This window comes from Pelmatolapia mariae, linkage group LG8 (genome assembly GCF_036321145.2).
Source record: "Pelmatolapia mariae isolate MD_Pm_ZW linkage group LG8, Pm_UMD_F_2, whole genome shotgun sequence".
Classification (NCBI taxonomy): Eukaryota; Metazoa; Chordata; class Actinopteri; order Cichliformes; family Cichlidae; genus Pelmatolapia; species Pelmatolapia mariae.
Genome location: NC_086234.1, coordinates 9795075 through 9817500, shown reverse-complemented (window position 1 = coordinate 9817500; position 22426 = coordinate 9795075). Strand labels below are relative to the sequence as shown.

The 22426-nt window shown below is 40.7% G+C and overlaps 1 protein-coding gene across 2 annotated transcripts in view; it reads left to right on the top strand.

Annotated features, from left to right (window-relative positions):
- The window catches only part of LOC134633737 (CDP-diacylglycerol--glycerol-3-phosphate 3-phosphatidyltransferase, mitochondrial), a 45158-nt gene extending 23560 nt beyond the window's left edge, over nt 1-21598 (top strand). For both annotated transcript variants that reach the window (XM_063482734.1, XM_063482735.1), the window contains 8 exons: nt 2925-3024; nt 3114-3303; nt 6275-6453; nt 9891-10090; nt 11389-11680; nt 12861-13009; nt 13108-13228; nt 20710-21598. In XM_063482734.1, the coding sequence (XP_063338804.1) occupies nt 2925-3024; nt 3114-3303; nt 6275-6453; nt 9891-10090; nt 11389-11680; nt 12861-13009; nt 13108-13227 (1230 nt within the window). In that variant the 3' untranslated portion in view covers nt 13228; nt 20710-21598. The remainder of the gene's footprint in view (nt 1-2924; nt 3025-3113; nt 3304-6274; nt 6454-9890; nt 10091-11388; nt 11681-12860; nt 13010-13107; nt 13229-20709) is intronic.
- Nucleotides 21599-22426: the final 828 nt, after the last annotated feature.

Below are 22426 nucleotides of genomic sequence, written 5' to 3'. Positions count from 1 at the left end.
CACATTTTGGATTAAGCTTAAGGAACTTTGAGGGCCTTTAGCTCTTAAAAGTTTTCAAATCATAAAGATAAAAATTTTCCAGTTGTCATTAAATGCAGTAAAGCTTCTAGGTTTTTAATTTCCTCATGAGAGCAGTGTGTGTGTGTGTGTGTGTGTGGGGGGGGGGGGTCCTCATGACTGCTGCTCCCACTGCTGCTCCTCCTTTATCTGTCAGGTCGTGTTGTTTCCTGTGCGAAACATGCACAAAACTTAAGGTTAACTTAAAAAACATAAAAGGAGCAACATCTCCTCCATGGTGTGTGTCTGCAGGCCTGAGCTAAGTGTGTCTGCTTAAGATTGACCACAATAGAGGACTCGGTTTTTTTTTTGTTTTTTTTTTAATCTACATTTAATAGTATTAGGCGTTTGAGGCAGTCTTGCAGAGAATGATAACAAAATGCTGGTACTCAGCTTCACAGAAATAAACCGTTTTTTCCTCAGAGCTCCCACTCATTGTCAGATTTACCCCTTAAGGAACTTCCAGAGCTGGAAGTGTTGGTGGTCCCTAAAGAGCTCTCTACTGGAAAGGCGAAATGTTTTACTGGCATGTAAACAGACACTGCGGGGTGACGCATTGTGAATGTATTTGGGCACCAGATGCACAATTTAGCAGAAGTAAAACAGCGCTTGTTTCATATCAGTAGGGATCCAAATACCAAGCAGGCCACAAAAAAGACTTCGCTCGCCACCAGTGGCGTCCTCTGTCGAGCAGCCGTTTCCTCTTTGTGTGTAGGGGTGAGTCATTTTTTCCCACGCTCAGTAAACGGACAATAAAACGGAGCTGATGTTTGATAAATACTGAGAATTAATCAATTGTCATTAACCCGTTTCCTTGTATTGTGTCTCCATCTTGGAACTTTCACTGGAAATGACATTAAAAAAAGGATGAGAACACGGGGAGGAGAAAAAATAAGAGCTTTAAATGCCCTTCAAGAAGACTAGAAAACTATTCCAGAAGAATACTTAAAGAAATTAAAGGAAAGCTTGACTAATAGAGTTCAGATTGTTTGGAAGAATAAAGGTGGTCATACCAAATATTGTACAAACCTTTATTTATTTATTTAAAATAAACTTTAATCTTTACTAATGATTAAACTCTTTTCTGTGCAGTTTTCTTATACTCACTCTAACCTATCATGCCAGATGTCCGCCCCTCTCTGAGCCTGGTTGTGCTGGAGGTTTCTTCCTGTTAACAGGGAGTTTTTCCTTCCCACTCTCGCTAAGTGCTTGCTCATAGTTTTTTTTCTTTTTTGCACAGCAGAGGTGATCAGAATCACCTTCCAATGTCCTCACTCTGTAAGTAATCTGTCGTTATTGTGGCTGTATTTCCCTTTCTTTGTGGTAGCTGGTTTTTCCCATATCAAATACTGTACAGCATGAGAGAGATGATGAGAGGTTACGCTGTTTTGAGCCACATTAAAGCTTCCCTCATTTCTTAACATTGTTTAGATAAAAGTCAAACTTTCGATTAGTGCCTGTCCTGTAGTGTTAACTTGAACCAGGGAAAAAATAATGTTGTGAAATGGCACATAGCGAATGCCTTTTTTTTTTTTTTCTGTTACTTTACAGTAGGTTAAAATATTTTCTGATGTTTCGAGAACTGCATAAAATGGCTGTTTTATATATTTAACCAGAAAATTTCCTTAACCTCCTGAGACCCAAACGCTTTCATGGCATGCATTTTTAATTTCTCTTTGCTATTTGGGCTGATTGGGACCTGATGAATGTAAAAACAAAGGATCTTTTTACCTTATTTAGTTTCTGAGAAGAGGATATCAGGCCCTTGTAGAGCAAAATTTTGTATTGTGGTCAAGACAACCCAAAATGTGATGTCCACATATGTGGATGCCAGGTCCTAGGAAGTTAAATTAAAATCTTTCTCATGGGATATCTGGGTAAGAAGGCACACCTTAAACACATTATTTCATCTGTCAAACAGCTGCAAATCCAAAGATAATCCATTTACAATCAAAATGTGATTCAGTTTTATTTATATAGTGCCAAATCACAGCAACGGTCACCTCAAGGTGCTTTATATTGTATGGTAAAGACACTACAATAATACAGAGTAAACCCCAAGAATCGGACAGCCCCCTATGAGCAAGCACTTGGCAACAGTGGGAAGGAAAAACTCCCTTTTAACAGGAAGAAATCTGCAGCAGGACCAGGCTCAGGGAGGGACAACCATCTGCTGTGATGGTTGGGGGTGAGGGGAGGGAAACGGGACAAAAGACACACTGTGGTGAACCTGTTTATTATCATCACATCCTCTCAGGGAGGACTTTCCCACAATTCCCGTAATTTGTGTGAATACAGCAGCAGATGGGAAGCTTGCAAAATTCTGTAGGTGTTGAGTTAGATGGAAATGAGCTTATCGCTCTTAATCCCACACTTTGAGGGTAGTAGCTCGAGGCTTCATCAGCGAATTACTGAAACACACATTACTCAAGTCTCTGACTGAAGTGTCTGCCACAATAACCAAGTCACCCTGGAGAACAATTTTCTGTACCTTACAGCATCTGTTCTAAAAGTGTGGGTCACAGCACAACTTTTTGTGTTGTTTTTTTTCTTAATTTTCAACGCTTCTGTTGTATTTAAAACTTTCCTGACATAGACAAATGTAGCAAGTGTTGGGAAATGCACACTCACTAAAGATTAGAAACTGTAAACCACCACTAAAAATAACAGTAATCAGGATCAACTGACAGATGGTAGTCCCTAGGGAAGTCTGTTTTTCTTGTGCAGCCCTCAATCACATGTTAAACTCTTTCTTAAAGGAATTAAATGCTAAGTTGATGCAGAATTCTTTTAACTGTGGTTTTTGTGTGTGTGTGTGTGTGTGTGTGTGTGTGTGTGTTTTGTTTGTTTGTTTTGTTTTTTTAAAGGTGGACTGTATGGAGGAAGCCCTCCAACGTTCCCAGGACAACAGCCAGTCTCCAGACCTGAAAGTCTCCGTATTGCTTGACTACACACGTGGATCACGAGGTTGTTAGCGGTTTCCCTGCACTTGGTTAGCACAGAACTCCCCGCTCATCATCCTGATTGTATTTGTGTGACTTGTGTTTCATGTGCAGGAAAGATTAACTCAAGGACCATGCTGCTACCTCTGCTGCAGCGCTTCACATCTCAGATGAGGGTATCTCTGTACCACACTCCAGATTTGAGGGGGCTGCTGCGCTTGCTAGTCCCCCAGCGCTTCAACGAGACCATCGGAGTCCAGCACATCAAAGTCTACCTGTTTGATGACAGCATCATCATCAGTGGGTATGTTGGTGCCAGTATGACCTTTTTCCACACTCCCTGTGTGTTTGTTTGAATTCAGAGTGAAGTTTAAAATAAAGTCGTCCCACCTCCAGGCAACTGCCTGTTTTCACAAGCTGCAGGTGCTTACTGGAATAGCTTAAAAATGTTTTCAGTGCTTGTTTTGACGTGCAGTATTCGGGGAAAACGGAGCTCAGTGGGAGCTGCTCCACGGCCACTGGGCACAGTGCTGCTGTGGTTTCCAGTCCATTTCTCTTCAGAACACAAAATGGCACGCTGACCTTAGTCTCTGGCTTAAGAGGAAAGTAAGGAAAGGAGTTTAGCATAGACATATTCTGCCAAATGCATGAAAATATTATAGTTATTCAGTACTTTGATGGTACCCTCAAAACTGTAATGCATTAGTGTGCAGGAGGAAGAGGGAGAGCAAGGGGTCCTGATGCCCTTTGTTCTAAAAAATCCAGTGTCGTCCTCATCTGTGCATCATTGTAAACACAGCCGTAAATGTTATCTAATCTATTGATATGCAGGGTTGCAATACTTTGGAATTTTTTTACTATTATTTTTCTTTCCTTTAGTTTAGTTTTTCTTAGTAAGTAAAAACTAAATAAAAAAAAACTAAAGTAGGGGTTTTAATATGCATTTGGTGAGGTCAATAATAATATCAGAATCAGTGCTAGAGAGCATGCAGCACTTGCAGGGAGTTGTCTCACAGTCATGACCTCCCAGTGTCTGCGCCAAAGCCTCCTCACACTAAATGTGTAACTACGGGCATATGTTAAAAGCAGACAATTTAATAAAAAAAAACCCACGTTTTTGTTTCAACTGAGTCATTTTTTTAACCCCGGTTTAATTTTTAGTTTACTTTTAGTTACCAGCAGCAACCATGACTGCGTGCCAATTATGACTGGAAAGCAAGACGTGTTGGTTTGGCGCACTGCCTGTCAATGCCTTACTACCTTCACTTAGGTCATTCCAGGAAAATTAAGTCAGTCACATACTTTAGACAGATAGAATAACAATAACTGAACTTTGTTTTTGTTTGTTAAGACATCTCACACTGATCCTGTTAGTCATTCAAGCATAAAACAGGCCCCTAGCTCAACAGAGAGGAACCAGTTTTGTCTAAACATAACCACAGCAAAGAACAAATTTTAAATTGTATATTTAAGCACTTGGTTACTAGCAGTCTGTTTGCAAAAAAACTCAAAAAACCCATAATTGCTCCAATATTATTATTATTTTTTTTAGCTGAATCAAGGAAAAAGCCAAAGATAAACAGAGGGTGACAGGCACTGACTTTTAAGCTCGTTACAATGGTACAAACTGAATTGTTGCCTTATATATTATACCTCCATGTATGTTTTACTAAATCACTCTGCTGTTTTCCTATTAAAATAAAAAGAAATGGGTGGTGGCCTAAAGCACAGTGCTGTATGTACAGTGCACTCATTTTTTTTTGTTGTTAAGTACAAAAATGAATCATGTATGTGGGTTAACACAGATGTCTTAGCTTTATAATCTGCTGCACCAGTTTAACGTTGGCTGAACAAGACAAGTAGCCGCATATGACAGGGCTCCTTTATAGCTACGCTTTGTTACCAAGGCTCATCTTTTGTCTGGGATACACTCTGTCAGGAGACGTTTGTAATGTCGTCATATTTCAGTACATGCAGATGCAGCTTACGGCTGTGAAATGGAGAATCAACATCGCTGGGACGTTGGAAACATAACATTAAAACAAACAAAGGATACGCGAAGCGCCGTTCTTTACTTCCACCATGTAAACCGACTAAAACATATTTACAGCTGCGACTGTTGCGTTTTGTTACCACGCAGGTGAATCTTGTGTTTCATGTTAATTAATGCAGGGCTTTTTTGTTTTTTGTTTGTTTTTAATAATTTAAGTCGTTATAACCTGTTGATTTCAGACACATTTCGAGGTGTTTGGCATTTATTTCTGATAGAAGTTTCTCACTTCTTTAAAACAAGAATCCTTGCCCCTGAGCATGATGACCTTTGAAGATATTTCGACTTAAATCCTGAGGAATGTTTCCAAGTATTAGTCTCTGTTGACGAGTCTTGACCCCGAGGGCCTGTCTCTTTCTAGACACCTTATATTGATGTGATATAAGAAGTTTTGGCAGTTTCATATATTTGAACCCGCCCTTCTCCTATCTCCTGTCTGTCGTGTGTGATCTTGTTCAGAGTACCTAAAGTTTTACGGGCAATTCGAAGATGTGTTTCCCATTTCACAATAACTATGCAGAAAATTTCCGATAAAAGTATGGAGTACGTTGGCACTGCGCCAGTGTTGGTGCATTAAAGAAGTCGTGACATGCTTTGTGTTCATTCTAACAAGCGGTCCGTTCATTTCCTCCTTGGCAGCAAAACACGTTCCACAAGACGCTCCTGGAGGTTAAGTTGGGCCCATGAAAAACTTTTACTGATGATTAACGACATGTTGGACTGTCACAATTAATCCTGTGTTAATAACTCATAAAGCCGCACCGGTAATGTTGCATCCTTTAATCAGAACCGGGAGATGTTGTGAATAAGCAGCTGTGTGACTCAGCTCAACTTACAAACCGTTGGCTAAAAGCGTGGGTGGAGAGGGCTAAAATGGCTTCGTGATTGGCTGCTCCAAAGCCTGGTACAAATAATCGAGGATTATTTTGAATTGGGTATCATATGAAATGAATTGGATCCCCCGTTAAGGCTATATCTGCCACCACTTTTTAAAAAAGCTAAAGCTAAGGAGTATACGCAGCTTTTGTCTTCGTTTCCTTTCGTGAGTACATGATAATTGGTGCGTTGATTTCACGTGAATGGCACCACCCTTCCTCTTGAATAAACACAGTTTTAGAAAAATATTCATATGACCAAATTTCAATAAGATAAGATCCCCCACCCCTGCACTAGCTTCCTCATTCCTCCTTCTCTACTCTTACTTTTCCCGGATCTTGTGTTTCAGGGCCAACCTGAGTGACTCGTACTTCACCAACAGACAGGACCGGTACGTGCTGCTGGAGAACTGCAGGGAGGTCGCCGACTTCTTCTCCGACCTGGTGGAGGCCGTGGGAGACGTCTCTCTGCAGCTCCAGCCCGACGACTCGGTCACCATGCTCGAGGGCATGGTGCACCCGTACAAAGGTAGAAACCGAACACTCCTGTATCCCTGGCCTGTGCACACAGACAGATGTTTACCCTCAGCATGTTTTGACAGCATGTGACACTCCATGCTCACTTGCAGCCTGTTTTCAACTCCAGGAGTTTGCTAATGGAGCTTGAAAGCTTAGACAAGCCAGATGCAGGCCAGGGAGGAGAGCTCTGTGAGAGTACAGTGAGGAAGATGTGGAGCGAGCTCTTGCGGTTGGCTAGCCATGGAGCCGGATGTGAAACTGTCAGGGTTTTGTCCACACACACATGCACGCACATGCACACGCACACATATTTGTACAGTGTGTCCGTAACTGGAGTGCAGGCTGCCAGGATGTTCGTTTGAGGGATGAATGACATCATGTCTGCAGGACTGGACCGCCATGGAAACGAACACCAGGAATAGAGTTGTGATGTCACAGTGTTGCTGGAAGAAGATATGAAATGGGAACTGATACACACACATAATTAATTCACAAACACGCACGCACACACCACACACACACACAAACACTGGAGAAATTCTAGTGAAAGACATTTGTGAAGATGACTGATGAGATTTGTTATTGATCGTAAGAATGGCGTTAAAAGAAAAAGTGTGTTTGTCTGCAGGCAGAAGGTGATAACTGATGATTTAAGGACTGTTTAAAGGCTCACGTCATGCACGTTGCTAACCTGTAGGGTCATCTGTCCTAACACAAGGATGAGCAACATGCATTTGGTGTTATCAGAGGAATGGTACAAACAGACTGCAGGAGCTTTCCAGCTAATGTGTTCACACGAGTGTGGTTGTTGATATAAGGAACTCCAAAAAGGGGCCTATTACATTAATTTCCTGCTCCATAATTTTATCCTTGTACTAGAGTAGCGTTGCATGATTCACAGTTCAAAATACTCACACTGAGTGCTGCCCCTCAGTTCATCCTCTATCTGAAACAAGCTCTCCTCTCTTTAAGCCAGCTCTCTTCTGATTGGCTGCCCATAAATGGTTTTAAACAGCAGGTTCTTCTTCAGTGACAGCTGTGTGCCTGTGACTTTTAGCTACTTTTTCTGCGAGGTGCAGCCATACATCCATCCTTTTTCTACCTGGGTCAGGGGAGTAGCAGCCTAAGCAAAGACCTCGAGACCTCCTCCAGCTCATCCGGGGGAACTCAGAGGAGTTCCCAGGCCAGCCGACAGGCATAACCTCTCCAATATGTCCCAGGTCTACCCTGGGGCCTTCTGGGGACATGCTTAGGACACCTTGTCAAAGAGGCATCTTAGTCAGATCCTCAAGCCTCCTTAAATGACTCCTTTACTCTGAGTACCTCCCAAATATATACATAAATAAATAAATATATAAACTAAATTAAATCTGCAAATTCTCTGATATAAACAATCTCCCTGTAAAATAATAAAAATTATCATACAAATAGTACAATAAAAAAAAAAAAAAAGTATAAAAACCGTAAGAACAATGTGAACATGGTCCAAATGGATCATTAAAAAAGCTCAGGTTTTGCAGTGTTATGGTTGCAGTGCAAGCTTTTAGAGAGGAAGTGCAAAGCTTCAATGTTTGGACACGTTGTGTCATTTTGCTCTGTGAACTGGCTCACGATCTCAGTCCTCCCCTGATGTCCTAAAATGGAATGCAGCCCTCAAAATTAAAAAAGTGTCAGCGTTAAGCTAACGACTCTGTAGACAAGAGACTGAAATGAGTGCTGTGATTTAACTCAGTTTTAATTAAATCTATTTCAGTGTCTCATATCAGAGAGCTGGAAAGATGTAGGCGAATTTAAATGTTTTTTAGGTGGAAGTCGGTTTGGAGCTCCATGCCTGTGCTGTAGCTGTGCTGTAAATTTAATGCAGGAACCCTAAATGGTATAAAAGATGGACTTTCGAGTGCGAAAAGTGAATTGACTTAAATTTGAATTTTTTTTTAAATGATCACTGGGTGGCGATCATTTTGGTTGCAGAAAGGTTTTACAGGAAAACAACCCTCGGCCCCGATCTCGGCAAACAGAGATCGTCACAAACCGATGGGTGATGTCTCCAGTGTTTTGTGCCGTTCATGACTGTGAATCCATTTTAAAAGGCCAGGATTGTTGATAATGTGGCGTAGCTGGAAGCTCTGCCTACTCGATTTTGAATACTTAGCATGAATATAGCCATCATTTTTAACTCCTTCCGCACTGTTTATTTAAACCAGGGGGCCAGAATTGGCCTGGCAAAAACAACCTATGTGTTTTTTAGAATGTGTCCACATTAAAATATATAAATAAATAAAGTAGCAGCTTTTCTCTGAGTTAACAAAAAGTTTCTAAATTTATAATTCAGTCTGGGCAATGAGCTGACAGAACCTTTTCTGTAATTTTAAATATTTATTTTTTTACAATTTAAGCCTAAAGAGTTGTGCTGACAGATTTCTTTCATTAATTACAGCAGCACTTCTTTATCATGCAGAAAAACTGAGATGCACTCCTGAAATTTAAGGAGCTTAGAAAGAAAGCGACTTGACATTTCACCTCTCCTTTGAGAAGCTTCTTCAGTTCTAAAACCAAATGCCGGAGAATCCCAGGTTTTTAATCCCTAGTGGGAGTTGTCCCTTAAGGGAGTTGTTGACCCTCTATTAATCATGTGCCTCACGACATGAGCCAAGGTGTGACAAAAGGCGTGGGGTGTTATGAGCAGAGGTTTCAGCTGAAACCATTGTGAGACCTTGTCTCACCCTATCAAGTGACCTATTGAGATCACCTGACGTGAGTGGGGGTTGAGGCGCCTGGGAAGGGATCTTAAAAGTATGTGGCAGAAAGTTGTTGTCGTAAGCCACCTCATCTGTTCAAAGATGGTCGTTCACAGTGGACATAGATGGCTTCTTTTACTCCTCTCTTTAATCCATCTGTAATCTTAAGGGACAACTCCCACTCGGGCTTAAATACAAAGAAGCTTCTCGGATATGAGGTGAAACATCTTCAAGAAACTTTTAAAAAGTCAATTCACTTTCTTTCTAAGCCTCTTAGACTGTCATGACCTGGATAACTGAGAACCTACACAGACATACTCATGATATCGCACTTCTTTTTCTTGCATTGAGCATTTGCGGGGATTAAATGTGCAGTTAAACTACTTTACATTGACAGAAAAGGGATTTTCACGTTTCTGGCCCACTTAAAGACAAAGCTGTATGTTACCCATGATGTAAAGTGAGTTTGACATCCCAGATCCAACCTTAAGCATTTTTTAAATGTTATTCGTGATAAATTGTAATTTAAAAAGGTTGTTGGTGTATCGCAGTGTCACTGTATAACTGACTCTATTCCCCTACAACATGAGTACCACGGACACACGACCTAGAACACTGTGACCCAGAGATCAGGCTGACCCGTCTCCCACTTGCAGTCCTCTGTGCACTAGCTCCACACTCACTCCTACTGTATCTCTATGGCAACCAGGCAACCGGCAAGACTTCTCGGCAGTGGCGAGGAAGCGGATTATGGAGGTTGTAAACTCGGCCCATATTAGGCAGCGGCTTCTGAACCAGTCGGAGGACTCTGAGGATGAGGGGATGAGCGAGGTGGAGGAGGACACCTGGGTGTTCCCCCTGGTGCAGATGAAACCTCTTGGCATCAGAGTGGACGAGCAGGTCACACAGGTGAGCCTCAGCACCTCATCTGATCTGTACACCTGTAGTTCAAATGAACTTCAGAGATTTGCTAAACTTTTTGGTTTTTACAGTTTCAATTCTTCAGGAATTGAAGACATTTTTGGTTATCGCGTGGTCTGAAATAAAAGAAATAAATGCAGATTTCTGTCATCGTAATTACCTGACTCATTGCTTGTTTCTGTAAACGGTAATTATATTTAGACACCACCCAAAGGGCCATTGTGAGCGTGGACGAACCCTCCACTCACTACATGTTTTGTGCAGATGACTAATAAAATGATACATGACTACTAAACCATAAATCAAGGATAATTATTTGTTTCATAGTCACATATTCTGGGAATAAATATAATAAAATGATTGCTAGCGCAATATACTGTAATTCAGCCACCAATAAATTTAAGTAATAATAAAGTCAGAGCTGAACAATAAGGAAACTCTTATCAGGTTCCTGACATTATGAATCCATTACCAGCAATAAAAATGAATGAATTTCATTCTACGAATAATTAGAGAAATCATTGTCAGCCTGATACACTTCAGGCGTAATGGGTGTATTGCTGGAAAGCTGAGAAAGTGCAGTGTTGAATTTGAGGTTGTTTGGATGAGCGGTTTGCATATTTTCAGTACAAAGTTTTTATGGTAGGTTCTAAAATAAAATATGCACTACTGTGCAAAAGTCTTGAGCCACTCCTCATGTCGTGATATCTGTATTGCCAGAAGTATTCACTCATCCATCCAAATCATTGAATTCAGCTGTTCCAGTCACTTTCATGGCCACAGGTGTATGAAGTCAAGCACCTAGGCATGAAGGCTGCTTCTACAAACATTCATGAAGAGTTGGTCTCTCTCAGGAGCTCATTGAATTCCAACGTGGCGCTGTGATTTTGTGGGAACAGTTGGGGGATGGCGCCTTCCTGTTCCAACATGACTGCGCACCAGTGCACCAACCAAAGGTCATTAAAGAAATGAATCAGTGAGTTTGTGCAGGCCAGTCAACTTCTTCCACACCAGAGTCCTGAACTCACCCTGGCAGAACACCTTTCAGGGACTGCGAGCCAGCGTCAGTGTCAGACCTCTTAAACTCCTAAACTTTGCGGAAAGCCTTCCCTGAAGAATTGAATCTGTTAGTTAACTATTGTATTATTATTGTTTGTAGAGTAAACAAGAAAGGAAATGAAATGATAACCAGGTTTTCGTCTCATTAACAGACTGTCTATGTAGTCAGCTGAATAAAATAAAGGAAAATTGGGGGTTTTCTTCACTTCCTCTCGTCATCCCTCCAGCGTCTGCTGACTGATGCCGGACCCGAGTCTACTGTGTTTCTCACATCGGGTTACTTCAATCTGACCCGGGCGTACATGCGGCTGGTGCTCAAGGCTGGAGCCAGTTACCGTATCCTCACCGCCTCCCCCGAGGTCAACGGGTTCTTTGGGGCCAAGGGCGTCGCTGGAGCAATCCCTGCAGCGTACACTCACATCGCCAGGCAGTTTTACAAACAGGTGTGCCAGGGGGGCCAGCAGGAGAGGGTACACCTGCATGAGTACCACCGACCAGAGTGGACCTTCCATGCTAAAGGTGAGCGACACTAAACTACGTATACTTTATACAGTAATGTGCGAAAGTCTTAAGCCAAAGAACCTAATTGGTTCTTTGCCAAATTGTTTGTATGTGCAGACACTGTTTCCTCTCTTGGGTGCCTTTTTATGTTTGAATGATTCATAAGTCAGTATTAAGTGACTTAACTTAATTCCTGGGATAACAAAAGGCTTTCAGAAAGCCTGGAGAACCGTTGCTCAAGAGCACTTTAAAAATCCCAGGAAAGTCTGGCTCCTTGGAAGAAACATTTCAAGAAATGAGGGTGGATCGAGATTGCAATTTGTTCCCCGGAATCTGTAACTAGATGATCCAGCCATTCACGCACACACATCTGCTAAATAGTGCTTGAGTAACGCAATATTAGAATTTCAAAATCTTTTTTTTTTTCTTCAATGGGCTGTCCATCAATGCAGGCCCTATTTATCTGTTAAATCCATGAAACCTGATTCATTCCGGCGCTGAAATTGGACAGACTCCTTTTTCAAGTGTTCATTGAAGGAACTGCAGTTGAAGGCCTCACTTTTTTAGTCCCGAAAAAGGAGCAAACTTAACATCCTGAAGAGATCCTTCCACTTTTTTTCATTGTTATAAAAGGACAGATCAAGTGCATCTCAAATGATTGATTGCATTATGAGAACATGCCAGAGTTTGTACTACATTCAGCCTGTTTTTCTCCTTTTATTTTCCACTAATATGTCCAAAATAAATGTATTTATCCCTTGACAAATGGAAACGACTGTTCAGTATGATTGCAATTTTTTTTTCTTTTCCCCCCTCACATGCAAAAAAATACTCGCGGATCAACATCTGATGAGATTTTGCGAGTTAAGCCAGGACTGGACGTCTAGATGAGCTGTATTTGTCTCAGCGAAAATAATAAAACACATTACTCTCGCTGTTCTGCCTCCTCTGCTGTTCTTCTTGTGGTCGCAGCGGTATGTAGCGTGAGAGACGAGGGCTTGTACAGTCACTGTGTTGTAGCCTCGGGACGAGGATGCACACTCACTCTCTCTCATATTTTGGGGTTTTGGATCTGCTCTGGGGATTTCTGCATGTGCTTCCTTTTAGTTGTGGTTTAGGCCGGCAGAAATCTCTGCTGGAAACGGCTCTCTGAAGCATTACCTCCTCGCTGGCTCACTCCTCTTCTCCTCTCTCACAGGTCTGTGGTATTACCTCCAGGGGCAGGATCGGCCTTGCCTCACTCTAATTGGCTCCCCTAATTTCGGTTACCGCTCGGTTCACCGTGACCTGGAGGCCCAGATTGCCATAGTAACGGAGAATGAGGAGCTGCAGAGCCAGCTGCAGGAGGTCGGCTCTTTATTTTCCACAGACCACAGCCAGACATGATGATGAATGAATGTGTAAGTCTGCGTAACTGAACGAACACCTGCGTTTTAAACTCCCAGGAGCAGGAGATGTTGTACCGGCGCTCCACTGAAGTGTCCACCTCTACGTTCGAGCGGCCCGACCGCCACGTTAAACTGTGGGTGAAACTGGTCACGCCACTCATCAAGAACTTCTTCTGAGGTGCAGCCACACACGTGCACAACTCACTACACATGAAAACTCATTAAAATTTAGTTTTAAGTTCATTAAAAGGATGATTTCACTTTATTACAGCTTATTTTCATTTTTGTGGGAGACAAAAAAAAAGTCCAATTTGGCTATGAGATAACAGGGTAGAGTAAAATATAAATAATAAAAATTTATTGTGGGTGTTAGTCAATATCAAGGAGGATAGTGATGAAAACACATGTTGCTGTCCTTGAAGCCCTTTGTGGGCCAAAAGAAAGTAAGAAAAGAGGCTATTGTGCTCCAGAACACTCTTTTAGGATTGACTATTTTTAGGCCTCTCCAAAAGATTTATGTAATATGTCACAAAAATCTGCTGTATTAGAGTCATACGGCTAATTATTTTGGGGTTTCTCACTACTCTCTATAAACCTGTTTGCTGTTGTTTGCTGGCGGAGGCCAAAAATTGAGCTAAAAGAGATTGAATACTGGACTTAAATTCAGTATTTATAGAGGAGGTTTGCTCCAAATGACTCATCTGAAAGTTCAGATTGTCAAATAAAAGCTTTTAGAAGCTGATAATTTTATACAAACCTTAAACGTTAAAGTGGACAATCGAATATATTGATCGAAACCACAATCTGTAGTGGTGAAAAAGGTAAGCAAAACTGTCGATTTACTGGGCGATCTACGCTCCTGCCCCTCGCCTGTGGCCACAAGCTCTGGGCAGTGACTGAAAGAGTGAAACTGCTCTGAAGGGTTGGTGAGCCTTAGAGGTTGAAGAGCGTAGACTAAGATGGCTTTAGGGAACCTCCTACATGAGGTGCTTACAGCATGTCCTACCATGAGGAGGCCCCGGGGCAGACCCACAACATGCTGGAGAGAGTATATCTCTCCTGGCTTGGGAACGCCGTTGTGTCCCCCTGGAATACCTGGAGTAGGTAGCCAGGGAGAAGGAGGTCTGCATGTCTCTGCTTGGACTGATTCCTCTGTGACATGGACACACGGAAGGAAGGAAGATGATGTTGAACATGGAAATAAACCTCAGTATAAATGTTAGAGCTTCAAGCAGATCACTTGATGCGTGATGCTCCACTTCTGGCCTGCGTGACAAATTAACCCTGTCACAGGTTAATGTCACAGGTTGCTTCCTGATCCCTGACCATTTTAGAATTAACAAGATAAAATAAATTAATGGGGATTCAGCCCTAAAATATTTATAAATAAAGCAGCAAAATGTAACACAGACCTGTAATGTCAGGCCTGAGACCTCTCACTGAGCCTGCAGAGGAAAGCAGCAGCAGCTGAGATGGGCTCAGATGTAACTTCCTGTTCCTGAACGATTTCAAACGCATTCTTCTTGAAGACTTGCTGGGAAAAAAACTCCTTATTGCAAACTTTCATTTTGAAAAAAAAAAAAAGTCCTCAGGCAAAACCAGCCGAGTGTTATCTAAACGGTCATGCTTACAACCTGTCTGATTGGCTGACTGCTTTTTTTGTTGTTTTGATGAGTTAACAGAGGTTATTAGATCTGTGTGCCCCGTTAACTAGCAGCGCACCTCGGGTTTGACTTCATGCTGTCATCTGCAATAACAGCGAGGACCAAAGCTCATTTTGAGCCTCATATTTTTCTGCACGCAGACTAAACAGTCTTACATAATCCATATGGCGTCAGTTATAATACATTTGCACACTGGCAAATGCAAGTATTAAATATGATGATCTTTTTGGGCGATGCATCTAGTTTCCTAAAACGTTTTTACTTTTTTTGCCCACAGTAATTGTTTGTTTTATGTGACAAACTCAAAGATATTTAGCTCACCGTCTTTTCTAACAGAACAAAGGAGGTGTTTGCATTTGAGGAATGGGGAAGCAGAAAGGATGACTTTGTTTGCCTGGAAAAATGACGGTTAAGTACTAAAAGATACCAACAGAATATTTCCTCGTAGCTGATTTACTTTCTACACCATCTCCAGTATTTTTATTTAGTTTGTCTGCAAATTTATTTTTTGCAGAGTAGACAAAATATAGCCTCAAACATTATTTACAGACACACACACACACACACACACACAGAGTAAAACAGGCTGCGGCTTCTTCGAAATGCCTGCAGTCATTGCGGTGAGTCCCAAATCGCAGGTCCCGTCCTCGCCTTCCCAGCAGCCCAAATCACCAAAGTGAGAGCAGGGACAGCGTGTCGGCTGATTCACCGCTGAGTGAGTCATCGTGGTGTTATGGTGATGATTTGATACTGAGGTCTGGGTAACCGTGAATCCTGTCAGGACTTGGCGAGAGGTGAACTCGCTTAAAGGTTCAGCAGCTCAAAAAAACCCTGAGTGAACAGACTGCTTCTGCTTAGCAGAAACATTCAGGGGGACGGTTAAAGTTGTGGTCGCATCATAAACTGAAGATCAGCCAGGAGGGAAGCCTGTCAAGATTGCAGCTAAAGATTGATGGAAAGACGGTCAGCATTTTTTTTCTTTTCTCTTTTGGTGGTGGTTTCTGAGAACAGGAAGTGTTGCAGACTGGATACTGACGGTAAATGGGTGGTGTCTTATCATTACCTGAATAGAGTTGTGAAAAAAAAAATGCTGATTGATGTGCTGCCAGAGGGAAATGGACTAAAATAGGTTATCTTTCATTCTCAAACAATGATGTGTGTAAGAGTGCATTCAGGCCTATTGTTGGAAAAACAGTGGAGAGGGAAAAAAAAGAGAAAGAAATGTAAGTCCTCGAGTTACCGACTCGGTGACGCACGCTCAGGTCTGTGAGACTCATCAGTGACTCCAGGCTCAAAGTTGGCCTCAACTCTTACATCATATTTAGATAAGAGAAAAGACTCACTGGTGTCTGTGAGCTAAAAATGCAAACAGCTGTGAGATTTGATCCTAATCTCTGTGAATAAGTCTGAACCACTTCAAGAAAGAAAAAGCTCTCACACGCACATTAAAACTCACACTTTTTATAGATTTGACATCTGCTATATGTCAGCTGTTTCAAACATCAGCCTCGAGCTATTCAGGCCTCTTTTCCTGTGAAGGCCCGACACTGTGAATGCCGCCTTGAAGAAACTTCCTTTAAAACAAAATAAACATCTAAGAATGAGTTCTGATTGAGCGTAACCAAAAATCTGACATACCTTTTTTCTTTAGAAGTATTCAAACAGTGAGGCTGGCTGTACTCTTTAATTTGTCAGTAAAAATAAGCGATGAATGGATCCTGATATTAGTCGTTTTGTGTTTAGCCTGTGTCCCGTGAATCTCATTCCTCTGTAGTTGCAAAAAAAGATAAAAGATAAAAAGTAAAGCACTTAAACGAGCCACAAAATTACAGGATTCCTGATTAAAATATACACAGCAGACCCTGAAACTAAAATAATGGAGTCAAATTTAACGTAGTTGCTTATTTTAGGTGTTTAAATTTGAGATTAACCATTTAATCTATACATTTATATAAGCTGGTACGGGTCAGTGCCATTGCAGTGGTTTCGAAAGGTAGTTGGCAGGCAACGTGATGGCGTCATGCGCCATCATTTATATCACAGTTTGCTTTTTCTGGATCTAAATCAGGTTTTATTGTCGTGAAATTGCAACGATTTAATGGTTTTATAAGGTTATATAGGTTCATAAATGCTAAAAATGGGTCATACAGTATTAGCCATTCGACAGGTGTTGCCTGGCAACATGATTATACAATAATATTTGGTATAGATAAGAACCTTCAGGAGCCTAAGATGTAACTGTGTGCTAAGGTTGTCATCAGAGATTAATGCTTTCTAGTAAGATATTAGTAATAATTATTATTTAAGTGCAGTAATGCTGCATTTAGACCTCAAACAACCAATGTTAAAAACATTTAAGTATAAAAACAATAGATGGCATTGCAGAGTGACCATTATGTAAAAATATTAAAATAGAAATTAAAAAACAAAAAATCAGTTAAACATAAGTGCCATGAAAATACACCGCCTTGCATATTTTTAATCCTGTAAATTTGTAAATTAATTGCTCATTTTTAAAAACTGGGATGTTAAATTAATAATAAGTAAAAAAAAAATAAAAAAGCTTAAATATCAATTTGTATATTAGTTTACATACATCAGGTTTTTCTGAAAAAAACAAAAACAAATCCCACTGATGATGTTGGGGAAAAAAGTGTGTCAAATATGTTACTCTTGGTGTAACAGGGTTAGTAGGTTAACTAACCCTACGTGAGGGGAATAAATATGTGAAATATTCCAGCAGGTTTGTCAAACCTTTGTTTCACAATTTGAAAGCATAGCTGGGGGGGAAAAAAAGCTGGATATGGAAGTCTGGTAATGTTTGATCTTGCGACCGTGTATCTGTAATTATTACAGAATTAACATGTGACTGAAATAAAAGCAGAAAGTCAGGCATTTGGAGGACACTCTACACAACCCCACTGCATTCTTCGTGATAACAAGTGTTCAACTTCTTTGTTAGAAATCATCACAGCTGCAAATGTTTATTAAACCGCTGCTGAAAATAGTCTCCAACATGTTCACTATTTACTCCTCCAGATTCAGGAGAATCAGGCAGGCTGTTTTCCACACTCGTCCTTTCTCAACATGTTGCACGAAGAAGGATAAAGATATGCTTCAGATCCGTTCACACAGCTGAAAACACTCAGTTTTCACAGATTAGGCCACCGACGGGTTAAAGACCACGTCCTGTCCTCGTGTGCACCTACGATGCTCAGGAAGCTCAGGGCGACTTGTGGCATGTGTGAAAACTGTGTGCTGTCAGTCATTTGTTGAAAGCTGTTTGTCTACCTCATGATTTATAGGCCATGATATGCGACTTCAATCAACAGAAAGGCTGTGATGATTTATTTTATGTTTGCATTTCTAAGAAAGCATATGTGAGTCACATTTGAGAAATATATCTACGCACGAGTGCTCTATATCATTATTGTTAAAGGTGAAGCACGTGCTGAGCAGTGCTGCTGGCATACGTGAAGCTCCTGTGTCAGAAGCTTTGTTCTTTAATGGGATCACACAGCTCTGTTCCCGAAGCAAAGCAGCCTCAGTGACCCCAGCTACACATTCACCTTCAGGTCCAGAAAACCAGATTCATCATATTTGCTTATTTGAAAAGTAAATGTTCATCACAGAATCTAAAAGCTGAAATATGAAAGTGCTGTTTTTTTTTTTTTTTAAATGTTTTCTTTAAAAATAAATTCTGGGTATTAATTTATTTTTTTTACCCTTTTCTTTGACTTTCAGGCAGACGATAAATAATCTGTTTAGATCAGTTTGTTCGTGCTCGCTCCTGTTTTGTATCCATCTGGCATTGTGATCTGTGTACTTGTGCTGCTTATCGCCTCCTTTTTTTCCTGACAGAGGAAAAAACAAAACACAGCCCTCCAACAATGGCTTTGCCGGTTAAAAAGGATAAAAAGTTCTTATCAGCAGCGCAGGCTGTCTATTGTTGGAAACTAGTGACAACAGGCTGGAGCCTCTCCAAACTACACGGGTTAAAATGCAGCTGATGTCCTCACAGCATCACCAACTCTAAACCAGCCGTGGCGATTGAGAAGGTCTCCTCTGCCCTCTAGTGGTGAAACTGAGATTTCCCCAATGCAGTGAACTTGCCCCACCGTGACCTTTTTATATAAAGTAATCCCAGACCTTTTTACAGCCAAGACACTGCAAGACATTTTCCAAGTTAATTTTATTTAGTCAGAGAAATATGAACTTTAAAGCTAAGGAAATGTAAGTCATCAAAATCAGTTTGAACTTGAACTTCTGCCAGTTAATCGTCTTAAATTCATGTAATCACACCAGCTTGTTAAGATTAAAAAAACCCAACAACATATAAATGTATAGTGATCAGATTCTATTAAATTTAGCATTTGAAATTGCACTGACAAAATTATATGGAAAAGTCTATGGAAGAGTCCAGGAAAGGACACAGCAAAGCTTCCACCCTGAACATATAAAATGTAACGCTGCACAAGGGCTCCAAAGTTTGTGCTTTGTGATGGACGTTAACCGACTCACGTAAGCGCTGAGAAGATGCATACGTGAATTAATTTTACCGTAATTATCAGACATAAAAGTAGAAGCAACAAGTCTCTTTGTGCCTTAAAGGAAAAGCAAAAAACATGTTTGGTTTTTTTAAGCAGCTGATGAATGCAAATCAAATATATAAATCTAATTTATTATAAGTTTATAAATGTGAGGTTATGTAACCAAACCTCATATTCCTGCTACTAAAATGCTGAAAATGCCAAAGGTCTTGTCATTTTGTTGGAAATGATGTAAATATTAAAACGAAGGTGAGTTTAAGATGGATAACAGTGGAGGCTCTGCTCTTTCTGCGGATCAGGTTTTATTATCATGGAATTAAAACAATATCATTTTTTTTTTAAAGGTAATATAGGTTCTGAAATGCTAAAAATGGGTCATATTAGCCCTTTGATAGTTGGTTGCCAGGCAGTGTGATCACATAATACCATATGATATAGATAAGTAATGTACCTGTGAGCAATTTGGTTGCTCAGTCCTCATGCAGTCAGTCAGATATATTAATAATAATTATCATTTTAGTACAGTAATGCTGCTTTTGGAGGTCAAAGTGCTTAAACATATAAAACAGTCAATATAAAAAAAAATGTCTAACAGTAGATCACTGCTAAAGACCAGTCAGCAGTCCCCTGGAAACATGCACTTGGTTTGTGAGTAGTTGCTGGGTGAAATCAAGTGCAGAGGATGCTGCACCAAAAACCTGCTTGTGGTTGCTTTGCATGCTGGCAGGTTGCCCCTAGTTTGCTTTGAAGATGCCAACTTGTTTACAAATCCTCGCCACCTGCATGAAAGTGAGAAACTGAGAAAAGTGTGTTTCAAACCAGAAATGGAGCATTCAGAGTAAAAGTTTGACGTCCCTGTGATAAAACAGTTCATCGCGGGGATGTCAAACTAATTTTACATCACAGGCCACAAACAGCCCACTTTGAGCTTATGTGGGCTGGACTCCAGTTTCTGTCACTGTGAACAAGTTTAACTACACATTTAATCTCTGAGATATCTTAATATAAGATAAAGAAGCGCAATTTAAACAGTGTGTCTCGGGTTTTCTACACGATAAAGAAATGCTGGCGTAGTAAATGAAAGAAAACTGTCAGCGTGAGTTTGGGCTTAAACCGTAAGGAGTAAATTAACACAGGCTCATTTAGCCCGTGTTAATGCTGCTGTTAACATGTGTTGATACCAGCTAGCAGGTGGTATTAATGCTCCATATTTTCTAATGTTTTATTCCAGCTTAACAAGAGTCTTTTAGGATTTTAGAAACACCTTCAGGTTGTCTTCAAGGACAGAAATCATTTAAAAAAACCAAACAAAAACGGTGATAATGAGGAAGACCTCGACAGTGCTGCCAGCCTCTCAGCCTTCACATCATGTCCTTTATGATAACCACAACTAAAAATCACTCAGGAATCAGCAGATTTAGCTTTTTTTTTTTTTTTTTCCGCAGGTGGCAGTCAGTCCATTCTGGACATGAATTGAAGGTGGAGGTGGAGGTCGGCCAGCTCCTGTGGAAGAAGCACACTCTGGGTGATCTTCAGGACGCTGGAAGCCGGCGTCCTCTGTGTGTCATAGGAAGTGACTGAAAAACACAGCGCACACACACAGCAGCACATGTATGTGGCGGACTCAGGAGGTAAATCCTCTTTGTTAAAGCTCTGGATCCACCGTTACACCGTTACACTCTTTATGTATTAACACATGACGTCATAGCACTGTGGGACTCTGGTATTTGTAGTGTTATTAACTACAAGCATTAAAAAACTACTTCTGTTAACATACATACACGTCCACAGGGTATGTGTTGCATGCATGGGGAAAAAAAAGCAGACACTTCATGTGTGAACGTCTCTGATCAGACGAAGGTTGTTTGGTGACGACCCCTCAATGAGCCTTTTACGCTGTGTTTACAGCTCTGCCTGCAGTAAAGTTGACTGTACAGTCTGTGTTATTGTTGTTGTAAATTAAAGAGCGAATGTGTGGTGAGTTTTTAAAGTGTCCTCAAGTGTTTGATTTTTCTGACTGAGCTCGAGTTCAGCGTTTCATGTGGAAAAGCTTTAAACGAGAGATGAAACAAAGCTGTTACGAACCACGGATCAGATATAAGACGTGAAAGGTTTCCTGAGGTTTGGTGTCTTTTAGCTCTTTGTTTTGGTTTTTCTGGTCGACGACCACTCCTGCTGGTTTTTTACATGTTAAATATAAAAGAAAATGTTTTCTGAAGTTTCTCTGTTTGCTTTTGTTGTGTTTCTTATTCTTTGTGTTTTCATTCTTTTTTAATCTTTTGTTTTATTTGTTGAATCCTATTCATCACTTCATTAAATTAACAATTCCGCCTCGTTTCATTAGTTCAGTTTCTTTTTAAATGTAAAGATTTTAAAATTTTAGTCTAAATAACAAAAAACATAACCAAAGCATCCTTTGTGATTCTAAAAGAAAAGCTGAATAGAAAATAGAAATCTATTTGACTTTAAAGTCAAATTATTTTGGGAATGACTGACCCAGACAGACACAGCTTCAGTGAGGCCAATGCAGAAATGCCTTAAAAGCGCATTCTTTCTAATGGCCACCAGGGGCAGACTTCTGTGGTTGCAAAAACAAATATGCTCGTATAAAAGTTTACAGGAAAACCTCAAATTCTCACTTGAATACTTTCCTGATGTGTTTTTGATCTTAGTTTCAAGTCATTATACAACATGAAGCTATTTTCGTAAAATAATCCCAATAAAGTTAAAAAGGTTTAAGCAATAAGCCTCCATCTTTCCTGGTGCCTCCACTTCAGTTTGGAACCATTTCAGCCTCTTGCAGCTTTAGGTACCTGAACCCTGTGTTGTGTTTTCCACTGCATTCAGATCAATCACTTTCTACAGTCTCGAGTTTCCTTCCTTTTTATGATGTCCCTTTGTTTTGCTTTGTGACGACAGCTCACACAGTGGACTGTAAAGCTCTGACAGCTGTCATAAAAATTTGTTTGTAACCACTTGGAGCCCTGAAAAAAAACCTTTCATGAATTTTGGAATTATGTGGGTGTTTGACCACAAATCGGCCATCAAGTATGATTCAAATGTTGACTAATCGTGACTAGTGAACACTGTGTGTGCCACTCTTGCCAGTTGAGAAGAACACAGCGAGATCGACTCGTACTAATATTTTGCGGAGTGCGACAC